We start from the raw sequence: 12,855 nt of genomic DNA, 5'->3' as shown, positions 1-12,855 counted from the left end.
GTAAGGCCGTTTCTGTCCCGTGTCCAGGACGGAAGCCTGATTGTAATGGATCCAGTAGATTATGGGTATCTAGATGCTGTTGCAGCTGTTGTACCACTACTTTCTCCATTATCTTGGAGAGAACGTTTAGGCCTGTTATGGGACGGCGGTTAGTTGGGTCCTTGGGATCCAGGTTCGGTTTTTTCAAGATGGGCTGGATTGTGCCCTCTTTCAGCAGGGATTGCACTATGCCTTCCTTAAAAGACTGGTTTATAAGCTGTGTGATGGGTGGTACCAGAATGTCGGCACAATCCTTCAACAGTTTAGTGGGGATGATATCATTGGGCGATGTGCTGTTCCGCAAGGCACCGATGATATTTTTTGTGGTATTGCTGGAAATAGGTTCCAGAGTGAACTTTGTTGATTGTAGAAAGTTTCTGCGGGTATTTTGTGGCTGATTGACAGCCGGATTGAGGGGGGTATTGTTTTGCAGAATACTTTCCCGGATTCTTTCAATTTTGCTAATGAAGAAATCTGATCGCCATAGAAAAATGATGTTTCTTGGCTTTGAAAATTTCTTTGTGATATCGTGTTGTTATTGCTCTGTAGATGATGAGATTACAGGGCACTGTGACTTGGCTCCGGTGCCCCCATAGCAAGCTGCTTGCTGTGGGAGGCACTGAAGAGGAGGGAGGGGAAAGGAGAGCTAAAGAGGGACCCGAGAAGAGGAGGATCCGGGGCTGCTCTGTGCAAATCCACTGCAACAGAGCAGGTAAATATGACATGTTTGTTATTTTTATGGGGGATAAAACAAGACTTTACAATCACTTTAATCTGGTTGAAAAAAGACAGAGGTCCATCCAGTTCAACCAACAGACGGGGAAAAAATAACACACACAAATAGAAAACCTCTATATACACTATACCCACAGTTGATCCAGAGGAAGGCAAGATCCAATTTGCTCCAGTGGGGGAAAAAATCCTTCAAGAGGCAATCAGATATTCCCTGAATCAATTGTACCTATAAATATTAGTATCCAGTTATATTATGTACATTTAGGAAAGAATCCAGGCGTTTCTTAAAACAATCTACTGAGCTGGACAGAACCACCTCTTGAGGGAGTCTATTCCACATTTTCACAGCTCTTACTGTGAAGAAGACTTTTCATATTTAGAGATTTAATCTCTTTTCCTCCAGACCGAAAGAGTGCCTTTTTATCCTTGGTGATGACCTTAAAGTGAATAACTCTACAACAAGTTCACTATATGGACCCCTCATGTATTTGTACATGTTGATCATATCCCCCCTTAATCTCCTCTTCTCAGGAGAGAATGAGTACAGTTCCTCCAATCTTTCCTCATTACTGAGCTCCTCCATGACTCTAATCAGTTTGGTTGCCCTTCTCTGAATTTTGCAATATAGTTTTTGTGAACTGGTACCCAAAACTTAAATGCATATTATGGATGAGGTTTTACTAATGATTTGTACAGGGGCAAAATGATTGTGCTTGCTTTGAAAACCACAGCTTGGCATTGCATACTAGTTTATGATTTACCAGAACACCCAGATCCTTCTCAACCAATGATTCCTCCAGGTGTACCCTTTTGATGAAGATTGTCACAAAAAACACATCATTACTTTTAGTACAACTACTAGTAATGATGACAACAATAATAATATGGCACATTTTACCATTATTTTTTATGTTGTTTTTTTCTCTGTATGCACATCATTGACATTTAAAGATAATAATACGTTTCATTGTACTTTAATTTCACTACAGCCTCTACAAGAGTGCAACAGGACTGGAGATCTCTATGGTTAGGACTACTTTCAATCTTCCATCAGCCTAACAACCACAAGCAGCCCAGGAGAGTATTAAGGGAGACAAAGCAATTCTTCAACCCCTACCATCATGGGGGTGGTATGGCTGGCCAAGTTCATGCTGGGATGTACAGCACTATGGTATGCAGAGCAAGCTCAAGGCCAGATGGAAGTTGGGGACCAACAAGTGGACAGATTTGCAGGCTATGAAGACAGACAAGCACTGAGAGTGAGAAGAAGAGGACAGGACACACTAAGAGGGTATGATGCGATATATTCATTGTATATGTTTTTCTTCATTTTAAAAGCATCAGAATTTCAAAAGAACCAGTCAATAATTGGCCTTTGGAATAATCCAAATCTGCTCTCTTCATATTTTATTGTTTGTGTAATCCTTGTCAGAAATGTAGTTTCAGGCTGTGTCACATGCTCAGTCTATGAGCTACCTGTGCTCACTGCTGCTATCAGACACCAAAAACTGTCATAGAACAAAATTGCTGTCAGGATTACATGAAAGAAAATTAAAGGCTATGTTAATTGGCAGCTTTAAAGGAGAAGTAAAATCAAAGATTTATTGGGCTGTACTTCTTCTCTGGATCACAGAACTGCAATTTGTTCTGCCCTCCTGTGGCCCACTTTCAACCGACAGTGGGCTAAAGCATTGTACTGTATATATTTTTAGGCAATAGTTTGATCAATTTCCGCAAAACATCACTATCCCCCCAATAAGGTCAGAGTGAGCAGAGTAGTCTATAAAATGGTGGTATTGCCTGTGGAGAATAATCAGATTGGCGGTGTAATTGCTGAGATACAGGGATAAGATGGTTGGTAGAGAAAACGCCTGCCCCTTCCTTTCTGGGCCATCCCAGTGTGTATTCAGCACACCATCCTCCCTAGACAGAGATGTGAGTGTGGCTCACTTACCCCAGAGACTTGCAGACATTCCTTCCTCTAGGACTGGCCCCTTGCACAGTATTACCATCACAATAAGGATCAGTGTCTGCGCTGCCATCGTCCACTGAGTTGTCACAAGGAGTGCAATCCACTTCCTGTACCATCTTCCCTCTATTCCAGCAAACCCCATCTGACCCAGAGAAGTCCCGGCACACATCCTTCCAGGAGAAATCTATCCTAGGACTGACACAATGTGCTGGACAGGGGGGCTGCACGGGCCCCAGGAGCATCAGCAGGCCCCCTTCCTGGAACAGTGGAGGAACAGAACTGAGCCCTGTATCTGGCTCAACCTCTAAAGCCCTGTACACACGATCAGTCCATCCGATGACAACGGTCCGAAGGACTAATGGTCTGATGTGCCTACACACCATCAGTTAAAAAAACGATCGAGTCCAACGTGGTGACGTAAAACACAATGACGTGCAGAGAAAAATGAAGTTCAATGCTTCCAAGCATGCGTCGACTTCATTATGTGCATGCGCGGGTTTCTAACCAATGCTTTTGCATACTAACCATCGGTTTTGACCTATCGGTTAGGCGTCCATCGGTTGAATTTTAAAGCAAGTTCTACATTTTTGGACCGAAGTATAACTGACCGATGGGGCCCACACACGGTCGGTTTGGACCGATGAAAAGGTCCTTCAGTCCGTTTCCACCGGTTTTGACCGACCGTGTGTACGCGGCCTAAATGAGGTAATATAGATTTAAAAACATGACTAAACTGCTTACATAAGCTCATGGTCTTAAAGTGCAAGAAAAGCCTAAGGCCCCGTACACACGAGAGGATCTATCCGCTGGAATTTTTCTGCGAATCAGTTCCAGCGGATAGATCCGCAGGTGTCTACAACCCAGCGGATATTTTTCCGCGGATTTTTCTCGGGCCGACCGATTTCCAGCGGATAAAAATTTCTTAGCATGCTAAGAAATCTATCCGCTGGAATAGGCTCCAGCGGATCGATCCGGTGGTCTGTACAGACTCACCGGATCGATCCGTCCGAAACCATCCCTCGCATGTGTCGTAATGATTCGACGCATGCGTGGAATTGCTTATATGACAGCGTCGCGCACGACGCCGCGTCATCATCACGGCGACGGCGCGACACGTCACCGCGGTGTGAATTCGGCGCGGATTTCGATCCGATGGTGAGTACAATCCAGCGGATCGAAATCCTCAGAGGATTTATCCGCGGAAACGGTCCGGAGGACCGTATCCGCGGATAAATCCTCTCGTGTGCACTAGGCATCACACTAAGTATATTTAAAAATGTTACTTCACCCCCCCTCCACCTACCTATCCTGACTAACCTGTATAAAAAAGATCTGTATACTTGTAGACTTGTAGACTTGCAGCTGTATCTCAGGGAGTGCTCAACAACAGCTGGAAGACCCGGGACCTGTTATGTCACCCATAGGCTTCCATGGCCCAGCCATTGTCCGTGCTCCTTCCTCTCCCCTGCAGCAGCTGCTTACCCCTGACACATGGGAACTGAAGCTGGGGGATCACTGATTAAAAATAGGTAATTATTCAGAACATTTCTTATACAGGGTTAAAATATTAGGCAGGAGGGGGGAGGGAATATTATTAAGAATAGACATAGTTAGGCTTTTCTTCCAGAAAACTGCAGACCAATGTGCTACAATATTCTAGACATAGATATAACATACTGTATAATCCTTAAAGCAGAACTATGTTTAAAATATGACCCCCTGCTACAATGCTGACACTGCTTCCTAAAGTCAAAATAGCTAAAAAAAGACATTAAATACTTACCTACACTCCAGAAAACCACATGTGCAAATCAACTGGTCACCTATACAGATGCTTAGGTATTTTATTGCATAAGCTCTGGAGCCATTTTGAACTTTTATCTCGTATTTCAGAAGAGATCACATGTTGAAATGGTACAGTTTGAAGGCAGTTGTTTTTCTTTAGCAACAGTAGTAAGCATTTCCTGTCGCCTTTTCATTTTTTACGAACTAGTGTTAACCTTGGCTTTCAGCAACAGGCAGGTAACTTTAGACATTGGTAAGTGCTGTTCCTGTAGAGTGTAGAGGCCAAAAGCCTGATTGCAGTGAGTTAAGCAAGGTATGAGAAGAGTGATATTCTCATCACTGAAAACTCTAAATGCATTTGCAATTTTAGTATGTTGGAAGGAGAAGGAAGTAAGGAAATGTAACATAATTGTCCGGAACTTTTTGAAGAAGGGCTTGAGGGCAAAATTCCAGCACATAGAGAGAGTTTAAAGGGCTGGGTAACTACAGATTTAAATATGAGGGAAAAATCTTCTGCTACAGAAAAGTATTTAAAATATTGAGGGTACACATGAACACTTGACCTCAAAGCCACCATTGCCAGAGGAGTAGTGCCTTAAACTCTGTCCATCCTTTTCATCCCTCTTGGAAAATATAAAGACAATAATTAAATATTTTTTTTATTATTCCTCTTATACATAGCTGTAATTAGTCATACAGGAAAGATCAGAGAGATTTCTTCCTTTTCTGACTCCACTCCAACCACAATTGTCCATTGGATGGTAATCGAAGAACCTATAGAAGAATAGGTAAACATGTGTAGAAAGGGAATGCCAAGGTTGTTGTCTAATGATGGAGTTGATCCTAAGGCTACATGTACATTGGCCACACCTAGATGTAACTCCCCTGGCAGCAGAAAAACTTTAAATGTTAAAAAAGTAGGAGAGGGACATGTAACTGCCCCTAAATTCAGCTGCTCCTAAACGCTAATAAAAACCTATGTGTACATGGGCACATAGGTTTTTATTGAGTTAAGTTCAGGGTCTTTGGCAAAAAAACTTCCAAAAGCGACTAAACTCACGTTTAGGAGCAGCAGTGTACATGAGACCTTATAATGATATAGAAATTGAAATTTAGGATTTATCTGCCATATACAGTAGTGTAAATATTTATAGTCTTAAAAATTTACACGCATGTGAACCGTACATTCATATGATGAATGATATGTTCATATAATATTATTAGGAAAGAAAACGTCAGGCAAGTGTTAGCTTTTATTATGTAAGATATATAATATACATACTGTACATATTGGAAAACTGACTGCTTTGCTTTATTATGCTCCACCTTTAACAAATCAAAGTGTGTAAAAACAAAAATTCTAGACTTTATGGCAGGGTTGCCGTCTTACTGCTTTAGTCTCTGACACATCTGAATTAATGAGATTCTGAAAATGTTTTTATGAAATGTATTAAATGAAGATTGATATAGTGATGAAATAAACTTTAAAGTTATAATAAGATGGTATCTATTCACAATTGGAGTCACCAACTTGGTTCCAGGCTACTCTAGGACCTGTTCTGCAGTTCACGAGTTTTGAAAGATGTTTTCCAAATAATTTCAGAACTAGTGGATTCCCCAGTCCCTTTTTTATCTCAGGATGCTCTTCTTAATCCATAACCCCAGGCATTTCCAAATGTGCCTTTAAACTGCTAGTGCATTTCTTAATATCTAAAGACTGAAAAACATCTACCTCCTTCGTGGAATCTAGGTTCAACTCAGTTATTTTACACAATAAAATGGACGCTAAACTTCATGACAAAATTGACTTATTCCCTCTATTTGGTGCCCATAGACGTAACAATTCTTACCTGCAGGATTCAATCAACACTGCCTAAGTTTTAAGGGGCTGCAGGCCTAGTGTTGCTCCCCCAGTGTCGCTGTTTCTTCCAATGACTCCTATGCCACACCTCTCTCCTTACCTTATTACTTTACCCCTGTTATCTTCTACTTTCCTTCCCATCTCAGCTCTTTGGGTAAAATTTTCAAATTCTTGTTCTACCATATTTGTACGCTAATTCAGTGCTAACACTGAATAAGCTGATGAACGTACTACGTACACTGATTTTGTTCTTAATGTTTTGTAACCCGATATTTACCTTTAAGCCTTCATTGAGTCTGTACATGCGTAAAACAATAAAATATTGAACAGTAAATGAATCTTCATATGGCAGTAAATAGAGGGATAAGTTGGAAGCCCTGGTTTCTGGTCTTTAAAAAAATGTCACCCCGGTATCCAATATGATATATAAAAATATATGTGGTAAACCACAGTTGTCCAGCAGTGCTTTAATGTATATTTTGTCCAAAGTTTTATACACGAGTGCTCAGCTATGCCACTTAAAACATACAAAATAAATATTATTTCCTTAAAGTGATACTAAACACACACTGTTTAATTTACATTGTCCCTTCTATTTCTGTATGTGGATGATGGCACTGTAATTATTTTAATAAACAAAAAAAAAACATCTAATTACCCTTTTCCCAATCGATATACAGGTGTCACGTGAACCAGCTCTTTCCCAGCCTGTCTGCAGGGAAACATGAGCAGCTTCTAGTTCTCTGCTGCTGGTCACATATCCAAAATAAAAAAAGTATTTGAAATACAGAGTAAAAATAAATCAATAATATCAATAAACTGTTTTAAATTGGCATACAAATATATATTTTAAATCAAATCTTTATTATTTTGTTGAAATACATGGTGTGGGCAGATTTCTTCCAGTCACAGGCTGTGTCATGGCCGTCCAACCTGTGTCAAAAAATAAGAGGGGAGTGATGCCTCCATTAATCTACATGTAATATCCCACCCTCATTGTGTCCAGCCCACATGTGTGACGCTATAGTCACAAGGGCTAATCAAATGTTAAAGGGAGGAAATGCGTGCAGAGTTGCCACCACAGCTGCAAAATCCTTAGCTGAATTGGGGACATGAACAGAAGGTGGAGATAGAGAACAGCAGGATCAGCCAGGTTTTTTGCAGAATACAGAAAATGAATCCCATAGTGATGGAGTGAGCATGAACAGCATGTAATACACCATTTATTCATAGTTTTTCATGATTTTTCATGAATTTTTCATGAATTTTGTGACACTTTAAGGCCCTGGTGGTCCTTGTTGTGTTTTATGAAGGCATTTGGTGGAAGAATGAGAATATGATGTAACTACATGAGGTCAAAAGTGGACAAGATTTAAATTCACAAATTGGTCTCTGAACCAAAGCATAACTAACCCTATACCTGGTTTTACTTTTGGACGAAGTAGAGTAGCAACTCAATTTCTTTTGTATCAACCCAATGATATGTTGTTTGTGCTTCTATAAACTTTTTTTTTTTTCTAAAACTAGCAAAAGTAAAAAGAAGCGATTATGTTCCAATTTATTTATGACTAGGAATAGAGGGAATAGAAAAGACACTAGGGGGCAGATCCACAGACATCTGCGGCGGGCGCAGCGTATCTAAGATACACTACGCCGCCGTAACTTATCTTTTTTAAATTGAATCCGCAAAGAATCCACGCCATAAGTTACGGCGGCGTAGTGTATCTCTCGCATTTCAAATGGCTGTGATGGGGGCGTGTTTTATGTTAATACGTCGTGACCCGACGTAAACAACGTTTTTTTGGAACTGCGCATGCGCCGTCCCTGGGGTATCCCAGTGCGCATGCTCGAAATTAAACCGGAACCCGCCAATGCTTACGACGGTGACGTCATTCTACGCAAATTCCTATTCGCAAACGACTTACGCAAACGACGCAAAAAATTCAAAATTGTACGCGGGAAGGACGGCCATACTTAACATTGAGTACGCCACCATATAGCAGCTGTAACTATACGCCGAACGCAAACGACGGAAAAAAATGCGCCGGCCGGACATATGTTCGTGGATCGCCGTAAATAGATAATTTGCATACTTGACGTGGATTTTGACGGAAACGCCACCTAGCGGCCGCCAAAAAATTGCATCTTAGATCCGACGGTGTACTAAGACGTACGCCTGTCGGATCTAGCCGAGATGCCGTCGTATCATGTTTTGAGGATTCAAAACAATGATACGACGCAGGAATTTTGAAATTACGCCGGCGTATCAATAGATATGCCAGCGTAATTTCTTTGTGGATCTGCCCCTTAATGTTTCTAAAATGAGTGATCCTTTTTACATTTGTGTGCATGATGTAAAAATGCAGTGTGCATGACCAAATATCATAAAGGCATCTTACCAATAAAAGGTGTAGAAAAAAAAAGTAGACTTCACATTCATTTAAAAATGAACTTAAAACATTTTTTTCAGGGTTGTTTTTGCAGTCATTGGACACTTTTAGTGTGAGACTCCATGTCACACTTGTGTCTAAATTTCCGCTTCTAAAATAAAACGTACTAAATATAAGAGTCTCATTACATCACAAGACTACAGAAAGCAGTCAGGTCTACACCTTTCTAAAGCCTTGTCTGTTCTTTGCAGACTCTGGTGTTAAAAAGAAAAAAATCACACAAATGCATTGCAGTTTCCAGCAACGATGCCAAAAGATTTTTGTTCCATAAGCATGGTGATCCCCAGCGAGGCTGTTAAAACAGTACTGCTCTATGCGGTCATCACACCTGGAAAGAGTTACATGTGTATAAAAAATGTATCTGCTGAACATCAGGCTGGGTGGGGTAGTGGGATAAAGTGGTCTATTTCTTTCAGTGCCTTTTAACAGAAAAGCCATTTTCTTGGATTGCTTTGCAATTTCAAATATTGGTTTACACTTAAAGAACTGTTGTCTCACCATGAGTCCTATTCTGCAGGGCAAATGTCTACATTTACAAAGAAGTTATTGTTGATGTTGAATGTACAATGTTTAGTTCCATATATTGGTAGACTTTCTAGGGCCTTATGTTGGGTCCAGGGTGTGTTTAAGTTCTGAGAATGTCAATGCTTTTATTGTACTACATCCAGTCATTAGCCAAACCATTCTGCTGAAAGTGACAGCAAAAAGCCACTGTACACACATTAACATCAACATGTATAAAAGTTTCCTGATATATGGTCAAGAAAACGGATGATGGCTCTGGCCTTATTTTCAAGTCAGCTAGTAAGTAAGAAAATTACTTTTTAAAGGTAAAGGTTTCAAACTGAAAAAGAAGAAGTACATTTTTCAAACTAAAGCACATCGAAACCCTAACTGGATGATGTTTAAGGGTTGATTTACAAAATTTAATTTACTAAATTAGAAGCTGATTGGCTAAATCAACCCCAGAGTTTGCTACAACTCTGTGTATCATAAACAACTGCTTTTTTTTCCATAAATTTCATTTTTTTTTCTTTATACCCCTTAATGCTGTTGATCTACTATAGACTCTTTCAGGCACTTGCTATCTACATGCAATCACTCCAGCACTGGCTGCACAGAACCAGTTTCTTGATAGTGAAAACGGTGGACCAGGTCTGTGCAGTCATGGAAGCTTGTATTCTCGACTGGAAGCTGCATGACATTGTGATAGCATAGGAGCATAATAGGGAGACAGTTGACACCCCATTACAAGAACCTTTAAACAAGGTCATTGGATAATATTTTATTAGAAGTCATCTATTTAAAAAGATTGAAAATTACTGTTGAAGTGACAATAAAAAAAAAATAAGTTTATGTGAAATTCTACCAATTGACTTTGGATCTTGTTTAACAGCAATGATCTGATGTAGTCTAAATAAGGTAAAATTGTTTAATATTTTACCAACCAATTGGAATGTTCTGTTTCATAAATGCAAAATGTGTCCAAAGCTAATTTGGCTTTACTTCTCCTGTGGATCACAGGAGTTCCGTTTCTTCTGCTCTCCCATGACCTGTTTTTAGCAGACAGCGAGCTGACATCACAAAGCCAGTCCCGACTTGGGAAGGATCACAACCATATGGTCGGGATCCGCCCACATGCCTGGACCGCCAACCGGCTCAGCCTCCCATCGAGCCGATGAGAGCCTGAGCTGGCCGCTCCCGCCCCTCCACAGCCCAACACTACAGTGGGGGCGGGGGGCAGAGCAGAGAGTTGCTGACTGACAGTCACCAGCTCTCTGCTCAGGTAGCTTTGAGAACCAAGAGATTGACGGTGTTTGATTGCTTGGTTCTCAGTCTTAGAGGTGCCAGGGGACAGATGCAGTATTGGACCAATGCTGTATCCACCTAGTATAATAAGTATGATTCTTAAATATAAAAAAAAAAAAAAAAACATTCTTACCTTTTACAATGTAAAAAGTGTCCCATATAAAAAAACGAATAAACTTTTGGTACCAAATTGACAGACCATACAACTGTAACGTTAATGTCTATTTCTCATCCTTGAAACCTGAAAAAAATAAAAATTAACAAAAAATTACAATAAGTCTATTGGCAAAACTGTATATTTTATATCACTGTGGATCTTTGAATTTGACACCTAACCCTAGCTGTATAACTTCCTTCCTTTACTTAATCATTTCCTGTGTTGTTTTATGTTTGAGATAGTTGGTTTACTCTAGAGATATGTTTCCCTCATACTTCTAACTTATCACTTTATCATTTTGTTTGATGTAACATTATATTTTGTCTGAGAACCTGCATAATTACAACCATGGAGAAACTATTTCCGTTTTAATTAAAAAGCTACTTAGATGGTTATGTTGAACTTCTAAGAGGTGGTAGAAGACATTCCAGAGTCCTTGTGTGATGATCAGTTTTGCCCATTCTTCACTCATTCTTTTATCCCCAGATGTAACATAATGTGTCACACGGGAGGGGTTCACCTCTCACTAGCCTCTAGACTGTTCATTTCTTGTTAACTGATGTTTCTCCTGGGGCTGTTGTGCATGACCAGATGCTCCTATCCTCTGATCATGGGAAAAACCTAAAGGCTTATAAATTCCAGTGCATTTATTTGTCAGGATGTGTATGATCCTAAAATTCTTCCTTTATCTAATAATCCTGACTGCTTTTAGTTTTACCTAACCTGCAAAACCGTGTTTTCTGTAATACCCTTTAGATTTTTAAAAAATAAATGTCAACACATTGTGGTGTTAAAATTGTTAATTAATATTAGATGTATTATTACAAAAATCAATAAATCTTTACAGTTCAAATTATAGTCCTTAAAATGGTTGATTGACTTACAAAAAAACTGCCAGTGTTATAAAATGCAGTTCAACTACTGGTGTTTGCACATACCACCAGCAGTTTTATTAGCCAAACACTCAAAGGCATGTTTGTCAAATGAACGATTTGTTCTGCCCTCATGGCATTGTAGACATCTATAAGGCCATTTTGCCTTTGCATTGGTCATGCAGCATACAAAGCAAGGTCTAAGTAGGCCAAATAATGCTTGACCAACAGTTCTTAGGGTTTGTAAAGGTTAATTTTTTATTTTCTAAATAATTTGCTTTAAGCTAGTGCATTGTTGATTCACTTACCCTTTCCTTCGATTTCCCTTCTAAATTTTTTTTTCTTTGTTTTATTTGTCTGAATTTCTCACTTCCTGTTCCTCCTCAGTAAGCTGTTCTGGCTGACTAACCCCCAGCCAGAACAGGGGGCAAGCTTACGGAGGAGGAACAGGAAGTGAGAAATTCAGACAAAGAAAAAAAAAACATTTAGAAGGGAAATCGAAGGAAAAGGTAAGTGAACCAACAATGCACTAGCTTAAAGGAACCTATTTAGAAAAAAAAAAAAAAAAAAACATTTACAACCCCTTTAATCACTACATTAAGACACAAATATGTACTTCAACCAAAAAGACATGAATAAAAGAAATGATTTAGAATTGCTAAAGAAGCATTCATTAAACATTCGTACCTAAGTCCCTTACCTTGTTATCTGCTTATTGTAACAATAGGATTATTTAATTTGCACTAAGAAGGAAAAAACAAGGACACCAAAGTAGATCCTTAAGTCTGATTCAGAGTTAGCAATAATGGCCTGTCCTGTTAACAGCTAAATTGAAACATTAGGCTGAATTAATTCATAAGAAAGGTACCTTTAAAAATATATGTGTACAGTCTAAACTTTAAATGGTACAGTGTCCATTTTCCTGAGTATTTGACACCCAACACCACAAGCTGTATACAATTAATAATCTTAAAATAAATGAATAAATGGTTTGAGGAAAGTATCAAATGTACTGTCTCCTGACATTAAAGGATCACTAAAGGAATTTTTTTTTTTTTTGCTAAATAGCTTCCTTTACCTTACTGCAGTCCTGGTTTCATGTCCTCATTGTTCGTTTTTGCTTTGAAGTAGCTGTAATTCTGCTGTGATCTCCACACTTCCTGCTTGTCTGGCTC

General features: G+C 39.5%; 1 protein-coding gene across 1 annotated transcript in view; it reads left to right on the top strand.

Moving 5' to 3' along the window:
- The window catches only part of LOC120915216 (fibrillin-2-like), a 190,197-nt gene that overhangs the window by 12,882 nt on the left and 164,460 nt on the right, over window positions 1–12,855 (top strand). Inside the window, exon 2 of the mRNA XM_040325539.1 lies at window positions 1,764–2,065. Within this exon, the coding sequence (XP_040181473.1) occupies window positions 1,896–2,065 (170 nt within the window). The 5' untranslated portion in view covers window positions 1,764–1,895. The remainder of the gene's footprint in view (window positions 1–1,763; window positions 2,066–12,855) is intronic.

This window comes from Rana temporaria, chromosome 1 (genome assembly GCF_905171775.1).
Source record: "Rana temporaria chromosome 1, aRanTem1.1, whole genome shotgun sequence".
Classification (NCBI taxonomy): domain Eukaryota; kingdom Metazoa; phylum Chordata; class Amphibia; order Anura; family Ranidae; genus Rana; species Rana temporaria.
The sequence above is the reverse complement of the archived record's forward strand: the minus strand, read 5'-3'. Positions and strand labels throughout refer to the sequence as shown.